Source organism: Ambystoma mexicanum, chromosome 3q (assembly GCF_040938575.1).
Source record: "Ambystoma mexicanum isolate Mex_15411 chromosome 3q, UKY_AmexF1_1, whole genome shotgun sequence".
Taxonomy (NCBI): domain Eukaryota; kingdom Metazoa; phylum Chordata; class Amphibia; order Caudata; family Ambystomatidae; genus Ambystoma; species Ambystoma mexicanum.
Genome location: NC_090926.1, coordinates 899,713,408 through 899,738,908, shown reverse-complemented (window position 1 = coordinate 899,738,908; position 25,501 = coordinate 899,713,408). Strand labels below are relative to the sequence as shown.

At 42.4% G+C, this 25,501-nt stretch overlaps 1 protein-coding gene across 2 annotated transcripts in view; it reads left to right on the top strand.

The window, feature by feature from the left end:
* CACNG5 (calcium voltage-gated channel auxiliary subunit gamma 5) overlaps positions 1 to 25,501 on the top strand; it is a 589,250-nt gene that overhangs the window by 167,685 nt on the left and 396,064 nt on the right. For both annotated transcript variants that reach the window (XM_069655046.1, XM_069655047.1), the window contains exon 2: positions 10,562 to 10,796. In XM_069655046.1, the coding sequence (XP_069511147.1) occupies positions 10,562 to 10,796 (235 nt within the window). The remainder of the gene's footprint in view (positions 1 to 10,561; positions 10,797 to 25,501) is intronic.

The following is a 25,501-nucleotide window of genomic DNA, read 5'->3' as shown; positions in this document are numbered from 1 at the left end:
TGGCAGCGGATTGCAGGGATGACAGGCAATGCCATCAGTTCTTAGAGCATGATGGGAGTCAAGGTGGCAAGTGATCCTCTCAACACTTGGCTATGCTGAGCCATCCTGACAGTTGCAGCACATGGTAAAACAGCAGAGTTCATACTGATCTTGAAGCAAGCCCAGACTGCATGACTCTGGCAGGTGGGAGTGCCACCTACAGAGACCACCGCATCCTGGCTACAGTGACAATAGCAGGAGGATTGGACCAAGCAGGGAAAGAAGTGCAGGGGCACATATAACCCCAATAACAGTGCGTGACTCTTAATGGGCAACCCCATGGAATTGTGTGATGGACAGTCTAACTATGCTTCTATGGTATTCCATAATAAAATGACCCTCTTTTAATTTTATCTGGCAACCTGCGATTTGTTTACACAGTTCACCCCAAGACCTGGTATCGACCATTTGTGTTAAAAACAAAGCCTGAATTGTCTTGTGATCAAACGGGCATGACAGTCTATAGGAGATGAGTGAGCTCCCAAGACCACTGGGGTAATCCTTGTGCTAGACTGGAGTCACTGTCTGGGAGAACTTCCAACCCCCAAAGATGTTGATGCCGATTTACTTGTGCTTCAGGAGTGGTCGTCCGCTTGATTAAAGAATGCTGTCAACCCTCACCATACATACTTTACGGAATCCTGTCCTTCTTATTAACATGGGCAAAATTGGACTCAGAAGATCTTGCCAACTTTTGGGCAATCTCTCTTCTTATGTTTTTAATGAAGAAATTGGAAGCAGTGGTGCCTCAGCTCTGAGATTTTCTTGAAGACTCCAGCATCCTGGATGTTTTCAAGTTGGGGTTCCGTTGCTGAATGGGTACGGAATCTGTGCTTGTCTCTGCCATTGATGATCTTACGATGGTTGTGGACCAGGAAGGAGCGGGCGTGCTCATCCTGTTAGACCTGTCTGCAGCATTTTACACTATTGACCCTCGTAGTTTGTGTCACTGACTGGAATAAATTGGCATTGGTGGTCTGGCTCCTGGGTGGTTTCGATCATTCCTCACTAATCAGACTCAGGTTCTCTCTCTCCCCGCTTTCTATTCCGCTCCTTCCACCCTCTCCCGTGGGGTCCTTCAGGGGTCGGCTATCTCCCCTCCACTCTTCAATATCTATGTCCTGCCACGTATTGATTGCCAACATGATTCTATGGCATCTCGCCTTAGGACCTGCTTATCTGAGGTAGGCCATTGGATGAATGCCAATTGGCTGAAACTCAATGAGAAAAGACAGAGGTCATGGTGGTGGGCTGTTCTCCTTGTATACAATCTTTGTTGACATCTGACTTTTGGCCCCCTTTACTGGGCCCACTGCCCACTGCTGTTTCGTTGGATAAGGACATAGGAATCAAGATCGCCTCGCCCCTTTCTGCTAAACCGCAAGTGGGTGCCAGATGTGGTTTGGGCCATGTCAAATTTAGAACACTAAGAAGGGTGATTTAGTTCATCCCGACCCACTCAGCCTACATTTTTGATACTGTAAGTGCTGAGGAACTCTGCTGCATGTTTTGCTGGGGGTCTCCCCAAATTTGCCCATGTCTCCACGATTTTCCGGAGTCTTCACTGGCTCCCTGTGGAGGCACAGATTATTTCTAAATAAAGTGTTTTGTTCACTGAGCCTTCTGCTCTTTATCTGCCCGACAAATTGATGAAATACGTACCGTCCAGGCAGCTGCATTGGGCCTACCAGTTGTTGCTAACTGTTCCCCGCTTTGTCCAGACCACTGTGGGTGTGAGGGTCTTTTCGTGGCCGCTCCTACCCGGTGGAACTCCCTGCCTCACTTCCTGCGCGCTACCCCAGATAATCTAGCATTTAGGAGAGCACTGAAGACGTTTTTATTTCTGTAGAGTGGTGGTATTCTCTCCCTTTTCTGAGGGCTTGTTCTCTTGTTCTCCTCACCGTCGGCGGTGCTAGCTCCAAGATAGCTTTGTTTCAAAGCCACACTCTTCAAGTTCCAGTTCAATAATTCATTAATTCATTCATTTTTCACACTGAACCCTATTTCTTGTAAATTAATCTGGCTTTCATCCCCTCCACTGTACAACCGGCTCATCTGTAAGATTCTCATGACCGGCTTCTTTTAGACAGCTTCATGTGATTGTTGAACATAGGTCTCAAAAATAGAATTTTAATTTCAGGTACACAATAAAATATATGTTTCACTGACCCCTGGTGTGGAGAAGGTTTGATTATTGTAGCACTTTAATGGTCTCGCTTTTTATCGAAGGCCGAATAATTTTGTGCAAGTAGTTCACTGAATTTTAATGTTAATGTTAATGGACATTTATACCGTGCACTATCACCACCAGAGTGGTCCCCTGGTGCTCTGGCGGATCTGAAAGGTAAGAGGGTAGGGTGGGTTAGTAGGGTGTAACGGGATAAAGGTAAAGCGATATTAGTGATGTCCTGTTGGCAGCTTCAGTTCGGTTGACACCGTTCGCTGAGCATGGGTGTGGTTTACGGGTCGGTAGTCTTCCATGTGCTATTGTGCGCAAGTATGGTTTATTTTGTTGTTGCAGTATAGTGAAGTGCGTGCGATTTGCTGTGCGAGAAAGTGGTTGTGTTTGTTTAGATTGTGAGAGTTGAGGGTTTTTAGCAGATGGGTTAGTGGGGTTACCTCATTGTTTCGGACATCTGTGTTGGGTGTCTCTGCCCTTGCTGTCTGCAGGAGCGTTCCTTTGGCAGTTCATTCATTTGGTTCTGCACAAGGCGGTGGCTTGTCTCTGTGACTGTCTAGTGATCTGTGGGCGGGATGGTGGTGAGGGCCTCCCCCTCCTGGGGATTGAGATCGCTAAGGTTGTGGGTTGCTCCTTGGTTGTCAGTGGGGTCTGACAACCAAAGCAAAATCAACTTATAATTCCCTACAGCTTCATGACTCAAGCTACACAACTGGGACGAAGAAGAGGGATAGAGGAATGAAGAGCCGCAGAGCCTGGAAACCAACAACATGCTCCAGTTGTTGGAGGGAGTGACGCTATGGTGGGATCTTTAAAACCCAACAGCTGTTGCAGGAAGGAGAGAAACTGACAGGAGCAGTCGCATGCTAGACCCATGGATGAGGGAGGAGCGGCACGAGTATTGTCCAACTCTGAAGGACTGCTAATACCGCCAAAAGGGAGAAGCGGGAAAGTCAGAGCTCTAACATTGCACGGGCAGTGACAGAGGAACACTGCCCCCAGAACTCAGAATCAAAGTGCAGAGAAAGGACAGGGCATTTCTACTTGCAGGTGAATTGCAGCAACCACGGAAGCTCACAAGGGATGGCGAAGCAGCCACACATAACCGGTGAGCTCAGCTGGGGAAAGTAGAACCCACGGGCACTTCACAGTAAATGCTGCGCACTGTGTGAGAGGGCGGAAAGCCCTGTAGAGGTGCCAAAACGTAACAATTTGTTAAGACTAGGATTGCTAGCCCATTGGGCATTAGAAACTAGGCAAAGGCTGAGGTCTGATGTCAGTCTAAGACGTGCACCCCAAAATGAGAAATCAGCCACTTGTGAACATTTGTGAGAAGCCCTGGCAGGATAGTAAACCAGGCACTTGTGAACTTTTGTGAGAAGCCCTGGCAGGATAGCGAACCAGGCACTTGTGAAGGAACCTGGCATTGGAGGTTTGCCAGGTGTTGTGCGAGTCTGGGAGCCACACGCAAAGAGTGGAACTGTGCATAGAGAATCCCAAGGAAGATACATGCCCTAGGATTTTGGATTGTATTTGTGGCACTGTGAGAGAAGAATCCCAAGGAGGATACATGCTCCTGGATGTTGAAGTGTAGTCTTGAAGAAGAATCCAAAGAAAGATTCATGCTCTAAGTATTTTGAATTGTATTTGTGACATTTTAATAGAGAATCCAAAGGAAGATTCATAAACTTAGGATTTTGAACTGCACTACATGTGGAAAGGACCCTGGGAACTGAGTCATTTCCCTGGCAGTTAATTGAAACACCAAGAGGAGAGGGTGTAATGCTTGTGCGAAATGAGAGCTGGAACAACATGGCGTCGATGCACAGCCATTTTGAACACTCATCTCTCATCATGGTAATAAAGCCTGCGTCTCCGCGGGCCTCGCAGAATAAACAAGCATTTTCAGTAGCGAAAAAACAGCAGGGTCACATAGGTACATAAATATTATTGCTGAGTAGACTTACTGTGGAGAATAGTTATTGTATTGTCCGATGAAGGACAAATACGGAGAGGGACTCGGAGCGTCCTGCAGGTGCATGATAAGGGGTTGTGGGAATGAATGCGAGGAGAGGGGTGCTGGGTTTTTCTACTTCGGACTGGTTTTTTCCACCCTCTGTCCCTTCGACTTGTGATCTTCTTTTCGGCCGAGGACGGACACAGCTGAGAGGGCGGGGAAATGCCCCCATAAAGGAGAGTGCATTGCGTGGCAAAGTTAGTTGGAATTTGGACCCCCGGGTGATGCAGTCCCGCTGAGAGCGATGACACACCGCCTCAGACCCCGTTAGAGCAAGTGATCTCTTTGCCTCCCTGCTGAGAGACTAAGCAATGTTGTAGTGGCGAAGATGAAGATGTCTTCTGTCTCCTGTATAACAGTGACGTTCCTTATATCTATAACATTATCAATCTGAGTGTATGTTTGTTTATATATGCTAATTTCATATATAGATAAAATATAATGTGTGAATAAAGGGCCTGTAACGAGCCATTTGTTTTATGATAACTAGTAGTTTATTTGTGCCTTTTTTGCTTGTCTGAGTCCAATAACTTCATTTGCTAGGGGGCTGGGGAAACGTAAGTGTAAGTGTTCCCCTTACGTGGCCAAGCTGAAGCAAAACAGAGAGTTACCCTCTTGGGCTACAAAGAACCTGAGTCTTCTTTTGAACTTTTTTATTTTGTTGGAAAGAAACATGGGGTATGGAACCATTCCCAGGAACTGTGAATACCATCTAAGTGGAAGCCTTTTTGTTGGAGTTGTACTTTCGACTGAGCTTCATCATTTGTGCACTTTTCAAGCCAGAGACAATACCCTTAACACCTTAGAGTTAGTTTTAGTCTGCAAGGGCTAGGATAGAATTTCGGACACAGAACATTTTTGCTTTTGACATCTTGACACAGGACAGGGCCTTAGTTTTTGGTTGAGGTAGGGAGGTAGGGAAACACCTCCTAGAGTAGGGACAGTAAGTCATTTCCCACCCCCTTTATTATTTGAATACAAGTTTGTAACCACAAACATGAGTCCTCTGTGTCCGTGTCTCATCCCTAGTTCCTCACACAATGTTAACCCAAATATCCTGAAACGTCCGCAGGGAGCAGAGTATGTTTCTATAATTCTTGACTGCACTCCTGATATCAGTCAACAAAAAAAGGTTTCCTTCACCATTGGATATCTGGATGCAAATGCAGCATTTAAGACCACTTTCCTGTATTCTAGGCAGTAGATGACATTCCCGGAGAAGGTCTCACAAATTAACTAAAAAGCTGTTGTCGAGACTTGAATAATTACAGGGGACAGGGATAGACAATGGAGCCAATATCAAGGGGAAAACAAAAGGAGCCCGACGACGTGTCCTTGAGATAAATTCAAGGGCTTTTCATGTCATGTTGTTGCCATTCCCCTACTCTGGTGCTAGGGGATGCTGCAAAGTGTACATCCAAATCAAACACTCTCTTTAGAATGCTACTGAAAATATACATCCTTTTCTCTTCACCAATATTTCGTTAGACTATTCGAAAAATAAATGTCCAAGGCTTGACCCTGAAGCCGCTTTGGGGGTGTAAGATGGACAGCCTAAAAGCAGTCTGAAACTTGGAACTACATTGATACGACTTTTCACACTTTTCCTTCCCTTCTTGAAGAAGGTTTCACACGTTTCCTCCACTTCTTGATGCAGGTTTTACTTGTTTCATTTAACACGGGTCACAGCTGCAAACGGGCAGCGCCACCCTGGCACACATTTTAATGAGAAATCTGCATGGGCATGGCATGACGTGGGTGAGGGTGGGAGTAACAGCGGATCTGTGCGTGGCATTGGTTTAGTCTCCTGATGCAACTATATACATCCCTTGAGGGTTTAAAGTGAGTTCTTGTTTCAGCTGTAGGAACCGCAGTGACGTGGCATTTTGGGAAATAGCTGTAACAGTGGGGACTCAATGCACTGAAGGGGGAGGCGTGAGGCAGGGGCGTGAGACACGCACTTGGATCCCTGTGATAACACTCGTCATGTCTCCTGATGCTCGGAAGAGTGTATTCCGCCGCTGGGGTAGGATGGATGGGACATTACAGTGAAACTGTGAGGGTGTTATCCTAGGAGTAGCAAGTCACATTGTGTGGAGGGTGGCAGTCTGAAGGCAGGATTATCTCTGGTCTTTGCTGAGTTTCATTCACTTCATGCCTATCAAACTAATACATATGTTTTTACATTGCGTGGATGAGTATCAGCCCTACACCGAACGGGTATATTTTAGTAAACATCTTGTTTCACCGTAAACCAGTGTGCCTCATTACAAGTTAGCCGGTCCGGATTTAATGGTGCCGGTAAAACCGTACCGGCACCGTTTTCCAGACTGTCTAACTAAGACTTCTGTGGACGTGTGGTGTTACACCCGCCAGGTGTGACCTGGCGGGCGTAACGCCACCGGCCGCAGAAGGACGTGGAAACATCGGCACCATTACCGCATGGTGCCGGTGTTTCCACGGCTCCCATTCCGGGAGTAATGGAATGCCGGCTCCGGAATATCCTGGTAAGTCTGGCAAGTCCAGAGCCGGTAAATCCCTCCGGGTTCGGCAGCAGCCTGCCGGTTTTACAGGCACGGCTACCGCCGGACTCGTAATGAGGCTGAGAGCCCTATGTTAACCCAGCAACAAACATACTCACGACTCAACATACATGATGGCTTTGCTAATGTGCGCTGTTGTACATTGGCAATTAATGATAGTTCCTAATCCTGCCACTTCATAATCCCTGCCCAAAAGGATAGCTCCATGCTTGCTCTGCAGCCTTATTTCAGTTTTACCTTCTATGACCACCTCTTTATGCTGCAGAAATCTGCTAAGTCTCATTTGCATACCCACAATGCCCTGTTTTCATCTGCAACCTTTGGTTCCCTAGTTGTTTTGGATTACAGCTTCTACCAGCCCTAGCACGGGTGATCAATTGTGGGGGGGGGGTCATGGGAACTGTAGTCCATAATACCAGGGGAGCAGATTGCAGACCCCTGGATGAAATTCTCTCGCTTTCTTCCTGTAAACCATGTTCTATTTTTACACAGGATGGATTTAAAAGGGTTGATTGGTGAGAGTTCAGTGGAAGACGGATGATCAATTGTGGGGGGGTCATGGGAGCTGTAGTCCATAATACCAGGGGAGCAGATTGCAGACCCCTGGATGAAATTCTCTCGTTTTCTTCCTGTAAACCATGTTCTATTTTTACACAGGATGGATTTAAAAGGGTTGATTGGTGAGAGTTCAGTGGAAGACGGATGATCAATTGTGGGGGGGTCATGGGAGCTGTAGTCCATAATACCAGGGGAGCAGATTGCAGACCCCTGGATGAAATTCTCTCGCTTTCTTCCTGTAAACCATGTTCTATTTTTACACAGGATGGATTTAAAAGGGTTGATTGGTGAGAGTTCAGTGGAAGACGGATAATCAATTGTGGGGGGGTCATGGGAGCTGTAGTCCATAATACCAGGGGAGCAGATTGCAGACCCCTGGATGAAATTCTCTCGCTTTCTTCCTGTAAACCATGTTCTATTTTTACACAGGATGGATTTAAAACGGTTGATTGGTGAGAGTTCAGTGGAAGATCACTGGTTCAAGGATAAACATGATCACCCTAACTGATATTTTTCAGAGGCAGTATCGATCTTAATGGGTTGTACTTTGGAAACTTTGTTCAGTTCATTAGTGAAAAGGCATTTCACAAGCTAGTTTAATAGAAGTGATGCATGCCACGCTGCCCTATGATAGCCAGCCCCTGCACTCCAGAGGAGCGTATTGATATGATTTGAAGCCTCATATTACATCCATTACCACACTGTATTGCAGCACAAAAGAGGAACAAACATTATTGTAAAAAGCAGCGTGCAGCCAAAAGAAGCAACGCTTTAATATTTATTTATTCATTTATTTATATACAAAGAGGAGCAATGCTGTTTTGATCACAAAAGAACGTACATCCCTTGAAAGCAGCATTTGACAACTTGTAATTGGTTATTTATAATGCTAAAAAACATCTTTTAAGCGCGACCCGGGGGTCGAACCTGTGTTGCTCCATGCCGTCTTTCTTCCAAGACGAGCACATTGCCCCTGAGCTATCATCCCGAAACATCACTATCCCCAACTTGCACAGTTTCTCTACCTTCTACAAAATGACCGACATTAACAGATTTCTCCATGGTGCACTCTTTCTCCAGGGAATTTTATTTGTTCAAACAGCTTGCGTGGAGTTGTTGAGAGACACGGGCAAGCGATCTCGGGAAGTGAGATTCAAACACAAATAGAGCATAGACATTTTAAATGGAGAGCCATCATGTCCAAACAAGAGCATATTGGTACATGTATTCTTGGAATCCTTACAGTGGGGGGAAACAAGTTAGTTGCATGCTTGTTGGAAGAGCTACGTTTTCAGGTGTTTGCTGACTTGTTGAAGGCATGCCACACCCCAAAGACATTGAGGTAAGGACCTCCTGTGGGTAGCACCTGGGACGTCCAATCTCCTTCCAATCATAGATATGGACCTGACATTCGGTGGAACCACCAGGACCATAGAGGATGAGTGATTCACGCTTGTTGATCTGGAGTGAACAGGAGGATGAAATAGTCTGCAGCATTCGTGCAAGCAGCCTTGTGCACCAGGACCAGGACTTTAACATAACATCTTGGTTTTACAAGAAGCCAGTGGAAATACTTTGCCAGTCTGAGTGTGTTTGCACGGTCAGTGTTACAGTAGACAAAAGAGAGTGAAGATAAATGTAAAAAACAGGTCTAAGCACCAGGGGTGGATTCATCACAATACTGGGCATATGTCCACAGATAGAGGCCAGTGAAATGTGTAACATTCCAATGGTCAGTGGTGGGCTCAATACAGAGCAGCAGGTTGCTCAGTACAGGGTGTTTGTGACATGACTACCTAATAAAATGGCATCCTGTCTTCACAAAGTCATGATAGTAGTTAATACATTATGGTATATTATGGTAATGTTTATTTGTAAAGCACCTATACAAAAGGAAAATGTTTCAAAGCGCTCAAGGAGGGTGGGAACATGGGGAAAAAACAACAGTCGTTCAGAGCCCTTGAAATTCTGAAGCGATAATAGTCTGCACAGGCAGAGTAGGTGCACAAAATACAATTAAACAGTTGAGATAACAGCAAATAGGTCTGACGACGTTTCTGAAGTTTTTCCAAGTGCAATTTGGGAGTGCAGACGGGGTGGAGGGGGTGTTACAGATAGACGATCTTCGGGCAAGGTGCATTCGGATCATGCAAATGCACAGACGGTTACAGGGGAGGTGGAGGCGGGGGGGACAAGTCCTGGGGGTGGGTAGGGTGGTCCAAGTGCACCCAGTCGGTGGAGACTGGGGTAAGGTCCAGAGAGAGCTACTGTCTTGGGTAATTTCTCAAGTGCAGTGATGGTGAGACAATGCAGGGCCCGGAGGCGAGTGCGAGAGAGGACTGGCGGCAGTGGCAGGGACCTGTAATACCCTGAGGTACACCAGGCGGCCATTATGGTGTGGAACAGGGCTGGAAGCAGCAAAAGGATATAGGCCAAAACAGACATTAAATACATCTAAAGTACTTAAACTAATTACAGACATATGTAGAAATGCAATCACTAGGGGTTTGTCTCAAGGAAATGTCACATGTTTGTGTTCAGGACTGTAACTTTTATGTTTAAAAAACAATCAGTACAATTCAAATTACTTCAGTGTTTCCTGTACTGAAGAAGTATAAAAATACTTCATGTTTTCCAAAAGTGTTTTAAATTAATTCCAATAGGACCTACAACTTAATTATGTCAATTCCCACAATACAACCGGCCATAGTGGGCATTAAAATGTCACACCATAATTTTTGCAATCTGTTTTAAATGTGTATTGCTATACAATAAATGGCAAACTGTTGAACTATTCCTTATTTGATTTTCCCTTTTGTACTTAAGACGTCTGTATTCTCGTATGTGCTGTATCGAAATAATGAGCAACTATACATGTGGTGTGTAGCACATGATCAGCCTTGATTAACATTTACATCTGTAGGAAATCAGAGATCCCCAAGGAGGAAGGTGACCTTCCAGTGCTATGTTTGTTCCTGGTGGCTACTAGGGTTATTGGCAGCCTTATCCAACAGGGCAATCCATCTGCAAGGATTTCCTTGACTCTTTCCCAGCCATACCACCCTTTCAGAGAGTCTGGCCTGTTTGTACAATGGCCACCTTTCCCTAGAGGCCAGTCCAAATCTGCTCTATCTGGTCGCAGAACTCCTTGGTGATTTCTCTTCATTTGATCATGTCCATTGTTCCAATGATGCACCTTGTAACCCTCCACTCTCTCCTCTGCAGGCTTTCCATTCTGCCACCCCCCATCCCATGCTCTGTGGAATGAGTGCATGCAGCAGGAAGGCCCTGACCCTGCTCAGCAGCGTGTTTGCCGTGTGCGGTCTGGGGCTCCTGGGGATTGCCGTGAGCACAGACTACTGGCTGTATCTAGAGGAAGGCGTTATTCTACCACAGAACCAGTCCACCGAAATCAAAATGTCCCTGCACTCGGGCCTCTGGAGGGTCTGTTTCCTGGCAGGTATGGTCATGACAAATAATTCCACTGAAGTCAACCTTTTAGGAGTTTCATGATTCGAGGTAAAAAGCAAACGAGCAACATCAATACTGTATTAGAAAGTATCACTAATCCCTACCCCCACACAGCTTGCCTCTCCCCCACAGAACCTTTTACAGCTAAGATTGTCTTAAACAGGTACCCACTGAACTCTACTTAGACAACCTAAATCCCCCTTTCCCCTTCTTCAAATCTCTGGAGTACCGGTGTATTTTAATATTGCTTTTTTTGTATTTTAAGCATTTTCAACTTTTCAGTTTGCTAGATTTTTCACTCATCTTTTTGAGTATTATTTCCCATTGTATAAGTGTATATTTTGAATACAGTAGTCACCTTCTGGAAATTCAAAGAACATATTCTTTTATTTATTCCTAGATGTAATTTTTAGTAGCAGTGATGCAAACATTTAAAAAATAAGAAAAGAATTGCCCGATTCTACCCTATCTCCATCCACCCCTCAATTGGTGTATTGTTTTTAATTTGTATTAGTATGGAAAAAGATACAAAATCGTTTATCCTCAGACTGAACATAATAATTCAGGCAAATAGATTAACTTTTGTTTTTTTTCTGAAAGATGGAACCTAATTACAAAGTGGTAGGTATTAAATTAGAACAGGTGATGTATCCTAAATTATCAGGCTTCACATTTCATGACACAAGAGTTGCATGTCTCCTTATTAACTTTGGTTAAATGCTTAGCTCCCATATATCTATTTTCATTTAGCGTTAGGTTCTTGTTAATGTAAATCATGTCTTATTGGTTACCAAATCATTTCATATTTTCGCTGTTTTAAAAATTGCTAGCTATGCAATATCTTCAGCATATTGACTATTAAGTATCTCTTGTGTACCTTGATTAGTTGTGGTTGTGGAGTGGTGACTGATCTGAACAGCCAATATTGCAGGTGAGATTCAATTACAAATAAGGCATGTAGATGGCGAAGGGGAGGCCTCATGTCCAAACATGATGAGCCTCTTGGTTATTAATGGATTCTCTACTTTGTGCATTTCATCCATCTTTAAAGATGGACTCAAAATGTCTTAATTTCAGACAATGATGCACCCATTTATACAAGATCGATTCCCTCTAATCAAAACCCAGGAGCCAACACAGTAGGATGAATCCCTTACTCCCCATGGGCAACCTTGAGCAAGCGATAGGAGTAGAGCGTGCCTTAAGCTCTCTACGGGTTCATGTAATGAAAAGCAGGCTCATGCTTTTTGAAAGAGTATTTTATGCCCCGGCTGATTGTTCCACCACCTGGGGGTCCTGAAAGTCATCATGAATTAGGGTGTTTGTAGGACGCTCTGGATGCTCTCTAGAGAATGTAAGGACTTCTTGGAGATGCTTGGCATCTGTCTGGAATCCTCTGAGGGATTAGGAAGGATAGCTTCCAAAGGATGGAGCTATAGGATCCAGAATGTGATTATCTACACTTGGCAAATAGGCACTCACTCCCAGGTCTTGCGCTAACGCAGCTGCTTATAAATAAGTGTAGGATTATTGCAAAAAGTGTCCAAGAAAGTTGGTTGCTAGGCACTTTGTGCATTTTTGATTACATTTATTACACACTTCAGACATATTGGGCTCAAAAGAAAACATTTCCTGGTTACAAAGAACATGTAGGGTTTTTAAAATAGAGGGGTGAATAGAGACTTTGTACCATTTGTTTGTAGAGTGTGAGAATTTGGGCCCACTAAGACTACAGCTCTTTGAGCGCTTTATATGAGAATTCAACGTTGCGACCAGGGATACTTTGCGGCAAATATTGTTTTATGTGTCGCAAATTGCAATGGTTACTGCTTGTTATGAATTTTGGAAGTTCCTAAAAGACTCATATTTTTTTTAAAACAGTGACAAATAATCTTTTTATGAATGGCACGTTTAAGAGATACATTGTATATTTTTTATATATGAATTGTATCTTGAATTATTTGTATTTAAGATGATTTCCTTAAAACCACAATTGCTTAAATAAACAATAACTCTCCATTTAAAAAGTCCTTGTAGGTTGCAGTGCTGCCCATAAAAGGCACTTTAGGTCAGCAGTTTATGATGGCCCAGTGTTAGATTGTGATACATGATTGCTGTAGATTTCTTCGGATTGTTCAATCATATTTTGAATTCAAGATCTTCAGCCCATTTTCCTTTAATATTTTCATGATGGTTTCTAGAGGATTACCTTATGTCCTGGGAGTATAGCTCAGCGGCAACGTGCGCGCCTTGGAAGAAAGACAACATGAAGCAAGCGCCTTGGAAGCAAGGCGACATGAAGCAACACAGCTTCGATCCCTGGGTCCGCGCTTAGAAACCGCTGGGTGTTTAAGTGCGTTATAAATATGTAACTCAGAACAAAACAATTACGCAACCGCAAAACAAAACAATTCCTGTAACAGCGCCTCGATGCCTGCGGGCTGTGTGAGCGCTTTAAAAATGTAAATTAATTTTTAAAAAAAGTTAGAGGTATTATATTAGCTATTAGATTGCATTTATACAATAGAATCTGCAAATCGCTTACTGTCTGAAAGTCTCCTTTAATACATTGGTTCAGACATTTTTTGTCTAACTTTTAAATGTCATCATTGATAGATGAAATACATGTCCCAATTCCTTAAAATCATGCATAATGTTAACTGAATTGAGGAATTCATGGAGGTCCCATTTCCAGTAATACAAAAATAGTCATACGCGTGGTACTGAAAATCTGGGAATTCCTATCCACAGTTAATAGCTGTCCCTCAAATTCATTTACTAGATGGTCTTCATTTTTGCTAACTAAATATTCATTTAGATAACAAAGATTGTACCCTTTTTAAAGACATTCCTATGTCGAATTTAGAATATCATTCCCCTTTCCTTGATTCACGTCTCCATGGGGGTTGTGGGGTGGGCAGTAATAAGACATTAAAGCCCAGGGGTGAAGGGCTGTAAAAGGTGTTATTGGTCCACACTCGAGTCATGGGCCGGAGGCAAGCAGAAGACAGAAAATTAGGGTAAGGGGCAATGACACCAGTCTGGTGCAATGCCATTATAACAGGGCAAAAATACAAAAACAGTTAAAATAGGTTTGAAATAAAAGAAAACAGTTGGATAATGTGCTCAAAGTTTTGCAGTGAGCAATTATCTTGTAGACGGTGTTCTCTAGCAGACCCCGAGTATTGAGGAGGAATGTTGGGTTACAAACATCAAGCTTTGTAACCATTGTTAATGGCCTCTGCTAACCTTTTGTTTGCAATGGTCACCAACATTCCACTGTGGTAAGCAGAGTAAAACATTTATCAATTTGAAAAGGGGATGTCCAGTCAAAGAACAGAGGTATAGTATTATCTTCATGTAATGTACATAAAATAGCAATGAAAAAAGTAGAAATCCCAAGATAGAAGGTACAGGCATTTGTTAGGTCCCAAAACTTACGTTTATGGTCAACAGCAAGGTCATAGACTGTTTGTAGGGCTTAACTTGGCTCTCCATACTCAATGTGGAGTGATGGGTTTCCCCCAGGGATAGGGCAGAAGCTGGTTCATTCTAAGTTTAACTGCGATGCAGGGCTACCTCTGGGTATGGGTGTCCAGTCAGGCGATTGCTGATTGGTTAAGTGCTAGATGGTTCTGATGCTGAACAGATTAAAACAGCGGTTTGGAATAATCAGCTGTGAGGATGGCAAGTGAGAAAGAGAAAAATGTTGAAGACATTACTAGTGTCATCAGAAATACAGTCTCAGGTATATAGCTCCCAACCTTATATTTGAAATCCGTTTATGCTCACTGCTTTCATCTCCATGCAATATTGTGCCCAGTTCACATCTAAAGGATATAGTGATATTCCACCCTGTTTGCTCTGTAATAGGATCAGTCCTATAGTTACCAGCATACTTCACAGTCACAGATAATTTCACCCTGCATCTCAGCCTGCCTGCAGGTCTCTCGAGTTCTACTGGATCTCACTCACCTCTCAGCTCTTAGAACTGTCAGCTCTCCTGGGCCTCTCAGATGTCCCCAGCCTCTCTGCTGTTCCTGGCCTCTCAGCTGTCTAAGGCCCTGAGCTGTCTCTAGCTTGTCAGCTGTGTCTAGGCCCTCTGAGGTCTCTGGACCATCAGCTGTCCCCATCCCCTCAGAGAACTGAAGGGCCAAAGTCAGGTAATGTGCCAGAGAGCTAAGACCTCCCATCTGTCCAAGTTGTTCTGCTCCTTCTCCAACACTCACATTCACTTCTCCTTCCCATCTCACTGAATGAGGTCACAGAGCCCTTTTTGCAATACTAATTAGTGGCAATAATCTCATTTACCATGAGACTGTGTAGTTCCCAGACTGGGGAAGAAAGACGATAAAATGCCTGGTGATCACTTTGAATTCCCTCCATGTGTTTTTGTGGTTGTTTTGCTGGTGACTCATTTCCTGCTACCTGGTGTACTAAGCTGTTTCTTGGTAATAGGGGTTTATACTATGGGCTTACATATTTCTGATTTTTGTCCTTTTCTCCACTGAATTTCAATTGATTTCATTGATGTTTTGAAAGGGAAATGTAAAGTATGCTTAGGCTTTCTGACTTTCGGTTAAATCTGAAAAAGCCCAGCAAAAGTCCCCTGAGATTGTTTTCCTTCTCCTTGGGGAATCTGTAAAACTCTGTTTTCAGATCAACACGGTGTGCGAGTGATCAAAGGAGCTAATAAAAGAGGATTAAATATAACACTCACACACAGAGCTCAATTGAAACCGAAAGTTGGAAAACCTAATTATAGCATGCAGAGCTGATCCGAAACTGAAGGTTGGAAAACCTAAGTATAATCCTCTTTCATTAACCACTTTGCTCTCTTGCCAGTCTCTGGGCAACAAGCACACGTCAGCACTCGGCATGCAAAATCTGTCTGGAAGAGAGTGCTGAAAAGTGTCAGCTGCCTGTAGGTTTTAAAAGGAAGAGGTACTGAGCGGCTTCCATGTACGAGGCTCGCGTGAGCAACAGTATAACAGTCACCTCCCAAACTCCTGTGGCTTTCTAGAGCACCTCCACCGAGTGGCCAATCAGAAGCTTCAGGCTCCTTAATTGCTGCTTAGTGCTTTCTGTCTTCAAGGAGAGTTTTTAAATTGGGAATGATGTAAAAATCATGGCTGATTTAAGGGTCCATTGACACTCGTAACCTTTCAGTGTGAAGAAATGTAAATGGCTATTTCATTCTGAAAGCACACAGAAGGCACAAGTTAGTTGCCTAAATCTACGCTCTCCTCCAGGCCAATATCACACAGAAAAGTTTTAAAGTAACTAGATCAGATGTTCATATTTAACACCAAAAAGCGTTCATTTTTTGTAGAACGTGATATTTTCATCACATCATAGATGAACCTTGCATTTGTCAAACACCGAAACACAAACAGGTAACCTTTTCACATTACGCTTTGTTATACGACTTGAAAATACATTTTCAAAACCCACAGGCCATTTTCTGCCCTTTTCTGAATTGAATTCTGGTATTTGTAGTCTCCCAGTCAAGATGCAGGGAATAATGCCAAAATTGCACACTTTTTGCCTAACTTAGTTAGGATTTGAGTGAGTACTTTTATATGGTATAGGTACTTTTCAAGTCATTTTAATGCAGATTATTGTTTAAAGCCACACATTTGGCAAGTGGAGTGCCAAGTAAATTGCTGTCTTGCAGTGGTGCGCTGTTTGGAGCTCCCCGCGGATTGTACTTGGTTCCTGACACGTAGACTGCTGCCATTGGACTGAGCGAGCCCCGCCTCCCTTCCCAGCAGCCTTGTTAAGGCCTGAATCTCATGCATTTGTGTGTGCGCATTTTGCCAGTGGATTTCCAAGTGAATTGCTGTCTCGCTATGGTACGCTGTTTGGAGCTCAGCGCAGATTCTACTTGGTTCCTGACACGTAGACTGCTGCTATTGGACTGGTATGAACATTCTAGCAGCTGGTGTCTTGTGTCACACTGAGCGAGCGAAGCGTTCATTCGTTCGTTCGTTCGTTCATTCATTCATTTCCTTTTTCACTATTGTTTCAGAGCGAGCCCCGCCTCCCTTTCCAGCCCGAATGTCACGCATTTGCGCACGCGCATTTGGCAAGTAGATTGCCAAGTGAATTGCTGTCTCGCTGTCTAGCGGGAAAGCGGGAGGCGGAGGTCTCACCCACGGTTGCGGGGTAAGAAGTTATTCATCTATCGAGTTTATGTACTCTTTGAAATCAGGTATGCCTCCGCTAAATGTGCCTAATGAAGGTCCTAATCTAGTAACCCTCCCCACAACGACATCAGCGGTTATACCTGCCGCCAAAAAGAAACATGTCATGAAAGCCCTCCAGCGCTCACTCTCAGTTTCAACTGACATTCAGTCCTTTTATATAAAGGACCAAAAGCAACCTCGTCAAGACACAATTCAATCACCTGCTGCGTCACAAACATCCTTGGTGCCCTGTTCAAACGGTCTTCTTTTGAATGATGAGACATCGAGGCACAATGGTTTCATACATCCCGTGACTCTCGCCAGAGTTGGTTCCACTCCACTCCACCAGATCATATAGAAATTATTGACTCATCGTTGGAGTCTGTCTGCCGAAGCAGCAAAATACAATCCATTTTACCATCTGATTGTATTTCTCCTCAATTACATTCACTAAAAAATAATCTGCCACAAACCCTAATGCCAATTTGCTCAATTCAAGCTCAACAAAAATTGAGGGCAGCTTATAATGAGCTGACCATAGCGGGGGTAGTGGATGATGATGCCTTTGAGTTTATGAACACGCATAACAACACATCACACAACTCTCAAGACATATTGGGCCTCATTCCGGGTTTGGAGCTAACCATGGAGTAATTAGCTCCATGGTTGCCTCCGAAACCGTCCCAAATCCGGCATGGTGAATGGAGTAATTACAGGTCCATTCCAGGGTTGGAGGGACCGGTAATTCCCCATTCACCTTTTGCCCTTCCCCATTCCCATTTCTGCCCCATAGGGCTCAATGGGAATGGGGAAGGATGTAATTACGGCACCGTAAATTACGGTACCGTAATTACCTCCGAGTTACCTTTGCGGGTCCCGTACTTAACTCCTGCTAAAAGCAGGAGGTAAGGAAGGACCCGCAAATGGAACTCGGAATACGGAGGTAAGGGATTACCGCATCGGCACCCTTACCGGTGCCGGTAAATCCCTTACCTCCAACCTCGTAATGACCCCCATTGTATATATGTTCTAAATGGGGGATTTAATACAGTTAGATTATGGAACGGATGATTATAAAGTTATAAACTCACCTATGACTGAAGTCATCCTGTCCAACGATACTGCTAATCCGAACAATCATGACCTCTCAAAATCCCCAGCCATGTTTGACAAGTCACCAAATCCATCCTTGGCCGATTCACCATCCTTTATAGCCCCGACACTGCTGCATTCTTAATTTAATGAATTGGCATCCAATCACCAGTTTTTAATTTGTGACCAACAATCTCAACGCTTCTCCTTTCCAGAAGCCCCGGACCTCAACAATACGTTAAGCGATATGAATACCACTCTATTATCCTTTGCCAGGCTTTACGAAACGTTGGACCAGAAAGTGTCCTACCAAACATAATTACTAACCAAATTATTGAGGGACAGTGCACAAACTCAAGTCTCATATTAGATACAAGAACATTCATTAGCTCTGGTCATGAAACATTTAGAAAAAATTATCTTCGGGCCCCCAGACACTAAAAGCAACGATCAAAAAGCAACCATACAGAATGACGAAGTAGAAAAAAAGGAAAAAGTATGGTCAACAATTCTGACAGCTCTGCCCCAATTTTGAAAAAAGTCTCTCTAAAACAACCGGGTCTAAGTGACAACTTATCAGAAGCTGTTACATTAGAAAAACGTCTAGCCTCCTCGATGTCACTAGAAGAACTCCATATTAACCAAGCTCACATTCTATCAATAAATAAGGATTCTTTAAAACCCTTAGAGCAACCCATAAATCTCCACAAAGAACAATATCTACTCATAAACAATCCTTTTGACGTGTTCAAAAAATCAAAAGGTCCAACTGTCAATTCAAAGAAAAATATAGCACCAGCTTCCAAACGAAAAATTGTAATTACCAAGAGCTTGCCAGCAGGGAAACAGAAATAAAAAACAAGACATTTCATCAAAATCTTATCTACCCCATCAAAATCTGAAGCAAAGAATGGGTAGTCTGTAATGAAAATTTGGGAAAAAAGACAACAGACACTCAGGACATTCCAGCAATGATTCTGAAGCAGAACCTCTACTCACCACACTAGAGCCTCCAATCATCTTTGCCTAGAAATTCAAAGATTCAGACTGTCTAAAGCTGGAGGAGCTAGCTTCCCAATCAAAGCTGCTCTTGCCTGGAATGCACTACCCATTGCCTTGAGAGAAGTCCAGCCCTACTCTAGATTTAGACGCAACCTTCTGAACTGGCTCCGCACTAAGGATACCTCATAAACTTTCACCCACTACTGAACGCCGCTCTGGTCTCCATGTTGATAGTACCCTGTCAACATACTTACTTGTATTCCAGACTATCTACCTTCTTATCTAAACTCTTTGTACCATGTATATGTGTAATGTATGTATTGTAATAACCATATGCTGTAACTAAGCTTTAAATATTCTTGTAACTGTTGTGCCCTGCTACCTGAGGGTTTGGTGCGCATTATTAAATAAACAAACAAACAAACAAACAAATTGGCTTATAAGCCACTCAATGATATCATAGCCATGACAAACGTTACAGAACGTAGTAATCTAGGCCAGAATCATGCACAAATCATGGCACAGGATTGCGTTGCACCTCCACCATTAATAAATCCTTCATTCCTTACCATTGAACAAATAAGAGATGGAATAACAAATACAATCGCCCAATACATTCACCAATCCCATGAAGATGTGAAAGAAAATCATATTACTCATATACTGCCTTCTTCAGTTCCTTCACATAATCCCATCTTGAGAGGACCCACCACATCTAAAGAATCAATGATTCAACCAGTAAAACCATCTCAAACAACTACATTGGCAGCCATGATATCGAATCACTTACAAAATACGATCTCTACCCAATTTATAGCTACATCCCCAATATATTCGAGCTCTGCTCACCATAAATTCGCAAATGATCATCACCTGGTATTAAAGTGTCGTGAGTATCCATATCCAAAATATTGAATATATGTCTGGACATCCCAAGCCTAGAAGAGCTAAGCTTGTCTGATATTGACCTAGTGGAATTTACAAATGATAAGGACCTAACAGAAGCGACACTATAAATTCGCTCAGGTGTCATCCTAAACACCTTGTGGCTTGCAAGAGAACCACTTTACGAGTTGGGATTCATATTAATGCAAGACCCGTCTTTAAATCAAATGAACAGAGTCAATTCACCAATGGCCAAGTCACAAAACGTATGGAAGTACCCAAATGATGCACCAGAATTCAAACTTAGATTCTAGAGTCTTCCAAAATTCAATGACCAAATCGAGAAAATTCAAGACAATAACAATCCCAGTGGGTTGATATTGTGAGACTATTGTGCTGGAACACACAAGGGCATAGACATTTCAATAATACAAAGTGTAATGAACTATGCGATTGTGACATCATTGTGTTCCAGGAAACTTGGCTCACTTTGGATCCCATCTGGGATGCATTCAACATAACTACACTACCGGCCATAGTCAATCCAAGAGGTCGGCCAATGGCCGGGTTACTTATTGCGACCAAGAAGGCAAAAAATGGCAATGTCATTTTGTATAAACCCCCCACCGAATACATTCAAGTAGTTAAAATTGAGCAGCATCAACATATCTTCGCTATCATAAATATATCCTGGGGTAGATCCCACTTAGCCTCAGATATGTTTTTTGATCATGTTAAAAACATCTTGGACGACTTGCTACTTGATGAGACCATTAATCATACCTTGATAATGGGATATCTAAATCTGCATATGTTAACTGAGAACATTGTTCAGAATAGCAATGACGAAATGAGATGGGGCAACCTAATGGCAGACAGAAATTATGTTATCTTACCTGGCACAGAGGTTCATAACAAGCCACTATAGATTATATGTATAGTGTTATCAAATTCTTGGATATGGTAGATTCACTGGTTAATAAGGTCAATAACCTAACTGATCATAGTCAGTTGCATCTTACATAGTCCTGGCCTCCCCAACCTGTGACTAAAGCACTAAATTACTATCCAGTTGCCACATCGTGAATAATGCAGGTAATCGCATAAAATGGAATAACAACAAATTAGCGCATTATCAAAGAGCACTCATTGAGGCACACCGAAATACAAAACGTAGAGAAGAAGGTTGCTACGTGTCGTCAATGCAAATCTTCAAACAGAAAGGGGTGTTTGATGGACAACATAGTCATAAGCCTCTCCATGCATTTGACCCAACTGTTATAAATATGAAAATACAACTAAGACACAACATTTGAAACCTAAAAAATGAATCTCTAGCAATAAGAACTATTCAAACAAAACATCTTAAATCCGTTTATAAAAATTGGCTGTGTGGCAGGCACTCAATCCACTATCAAAAAGATGGTAATCAAATGCTAACACAAATTTTGGCTAAATCATCGGCTGGCATCTGGGTATTATTGAATGAATCTCTTCATAAGACATAGGTCTCAGTACAAACAAATCCCATACCAGAGATTGTCTGGTGAAATTATTATGACAATGTCTATCACACCCCAAATGAACTTTGATGTCATAAATCGTAATCATGAATTCCTCTTTGATAAGGAGGACATCCTAAACTGTATTTCAAAACTCAGTCAGTCTCGAGCCTGTGGTCCTGATGGCCTACATCAATGTATGTTAAAACAGAATCCACAGGCCTGGGCCTCTATTCTGCACCATATTTACACACACATTATGCGATCCGGCAACATTCCCTCATCTTGGAAGAAATCTATTATCCTGCCCATCTTTAAAAAAGGATATATGTCCGACACGAAATCTTATCGTCTTATAGCCTTGGTTGACAGCCCGGGGAAAATCTTTGCCCGCCTGATTCTAGTAGAATTCAACAAATGGTTAACCGCTCAGAGATTGAGGGATCCATTTCAAACGTTCTTCGTTCCCGGTCTGGGTACTGTCATCAACTTGGTCACATTAACAGCAATTCTAGAACATGGCAAACCATATAAAAAGCCAATTTATACAGCCTTTATAGACTTTCGAATGGTTTCGACTCTGTGCCTAGAGAAATGCTCTCCAAAAAGTTACTAGCCTTAGATTGTCCATTCCAGAAACTGTAGTGGATATACGAGTTGCACACCTAAACCAGTATACAAGTCTGTTTGAACCGTGATGGTCTTTTATCAAATTCAATAACGACTAATTGTGGTGTCAAACAAGGTTTTTACTGGCCTCAGCTTTATTACATTTTTTTATTGATGACACTGACGCGCACTTCAAAGGTCTCTCAACTGATTTACCGCACCTACAAGGATTTCCGATAAAATGGTTATTGTACGCAGATGACATGATCTTGCTCTCTTACACCGCGATTGATGTTGAAAGCCTTAGACAGTTATGCTCATACTAACTGCATTTCAATAATACATTCAACACCCAAATAATGCAATTTGGTTCCACTAAACAAGGATCGACCCATAATACTTGGCTACTCCAGAGTAGTAATAGACAAGTGGTCTCTCAGTACACATATTTGGGAGTAATTGTCAATAACCATCCAAATGACAAACCATATGATGATAGTATAAAAAACAAACTACTGACGGCCATCTCCCAAATAAGATCATTGACATCAAATACTGTAAATTCTCGATTAGTCCAATAATGACATATTACAAGCAGAAGGTGACTCCCATTTTGCTCTACGGAGCCAAAACAAAAAAGTGGAAACCGTATTCCTATTGGACTAAGATTGAAAGTCGGTATTGGAAAATAGTCTTACATCTACCTTTGTCAGAACCCATTCCCATAATCAGATATGAACTGGGCCTGATTTCACTCAGTGCAATGTACAAATGGAAACTATGTCCATTATTTTGGAAATGTGTCCTGAGTGAAGTGAATAATGGGCTATTCCTGTTTATGTCTACTTACCTACAAACATCCAATGATACATTTCCTATCCTATGGAGATCTGAAGTACTAAAAATCTTGCACGATGCAGATGTTACCACCATTCTGTTGACAACCAATCCATAGAAAGTGAAAAAGAAATTGTGGGATCATGATTGGATAAAAACGAGGGAGCAATGTATGAAGTATAAAAACATCATCCAAAATCTGCCCGCCCTAAAAAAAATATGGGATAACAGCTGCATATTTGCTAAAATCACAAAGCCCACAGCACCGTGCAGATTTCATGCACTTCAGACTGAACTTGTGGCCTACTAAAGACGAAAAATAGTGTCCATGACAGAAATACTGTGTCCAAATATGCCACTAAGAAACTGACACTTTAAGGCACTTGTTAACATCCTGTCATGAACTAAGGTCACAAAGGATATTATATTTTAAGTGTTACTTTAAAGATCATATAGATTTAACTCTGCAATATATGTGGGAATTTCTATTTCATGCAAATAGTAAGTCCTTGACCTACGCAATTGTAAAGTATCTGCTCAGTTTAAATCTAAAGGATGTAGTCCAAAAATAGGAAAATATTTTTTAACAAAAAAGGGAAGTAGTGTGTTATAGGTTGTACTTACAATATAACTGATGAAAAAAAATGTTGTGAACTGAAATCAAAGACTGTATGTAATGCCTGTTGTTTTTTCTTTTTTATGCCTTTTTATTGTTAAACTAAAGTGTTTTGGTTTCAATTGTAAACTGAAAATTGTAAATTTGAAATTCTAATTTGTAAATTGTTTTAATGACTCATTTTTATGTTGAAAGGCTGGATTTGTATTAAGCCATAACAACAAAAATAGAAAAATAAAAAAAATACTTAAAGCCCGACATGGGGCTGAGGAGGGGAAATGATAAGAGGGCAAGTGAGTCATGAATATTTGTCGAAGAGAGGTTGCAGTCCTGTAGACTGGTCCAGTTATTTTTCCCTGGTTGTGGCTGCTTTTCAGGGTACAAATAAAGGACACAAATGGGTGGACAGCGTTACTGTTTTTCAGAGGGCGAACACACCCTATTTTTCCAGTGTAGATACTTACCCACAAGACCACAAGCACTTGTCTCGTATTGGGATTCTGTTTTCATGGGAATATTTCCCTACAGATTGCTGGTTTTAAAAAGTGAGGATCTTTTATATTTTACCAGCATATTTATCGGAACATTCTCTCTCAGGTTATTTTTCTTGTGTTCATGCTCTTGTGCACTTTCTTCTAAGGTAAAGGTCAATTGAACTACAAGCTTTGTATATTTCACTTTAAAATATGTTCACTTACCTTGGGTATATTCATAGGTGTCAGCTTTTCATTTTTCGCTATCGTGGAAAAAGTTCAAACAGAGTGAAATGAGAGAGCCGTGCTCATCCCACGTCAAAAGAACACATTTCACAGCACATGTTGCAGCAGGAACAGGGAAAAAGCCATATGATTTACAGGAAGGTCTAAACATATAACATCTAAACAGAAATTACCTAACCTGCTGAGCTGCCTTTGCAACATTCTACTATAAGAGCCCCTGTTATTCCCACACCTGACAAACATTTTTGGCCTGCTCACACCCTCAAATAAAGGCTCAGGGGCTACATTAATGAGACTCCCTTCTAATGTTGTAGTGGGCAGCACTTGATAAGCCTAGTTATTATCTTCTTGGAGTTTATATCTTTTGACAGTTAAAATAATCCTTATCTGTAGCTTTTGAAATAAAAGCATATTGTCAATTTAGACAATATGACCAAATATGCACACAATAAGAATACAAACAATTGTGAAATTTCTGAAAAAAACAGCAGTTCGTTTGTTTGCAAAACACAATTACCATATTTTTTTTTTTAAAAGCCTCCCACAGTCAGATAGGGCCTCATCAGAGCCTTGGCGGCATCCCAGCGCTATTAACACTGGATCCCGAGTTGCTGTAAGGCTGTAAGCCCATAGGACTCTAAGGGGCATGCTGGGCGCTACTACCACAGTGCAATTTGCCCTGCGGGAACAGTGCTGCAAATGGGCCAAATCTCACCAGATTTACCTCCAGCTAAAAGCTGGAGGTAAAGCTGGGCGACTTTCTGCCCAACTCACAGTTGGGTGGAGCGGTAATGTAGCGGTAATCGCGTTACTGCCACATTATTACCGCTCCGCCCAACTTATGATGAGGCCCATAGTATTTTCAAGCCAAAGTTTCAAAAAGTTTCAAAAAGACCTTTTGCAAACATTAGTTGTACCAATTCCATACGGGAAGAGATGTGTTCAAGGGCCTGAATTGCAGACTGCTCTCAGATCCCGGCTTCGCCACTTAACCAAAGTGAGTGCTCCCGGGCAAATCCTTTTATCACTCTATGCCTTATGTACTAACAATAGACGTCTCTAAAATGTGGAAGGGTCGTTTTCACAAATCAAAGTATTCATGAGAAGAAAAGAAAGGGCAAGGATGGGCAAAGTGTCCCTGAAAAAGTACTGCATAATTTACAATAATTTGATTTGTAGGAATGTTAGATATTACTGGATTACCACATTCATCTTTATTCTCCGGAACGTGTTCATAGCATCTT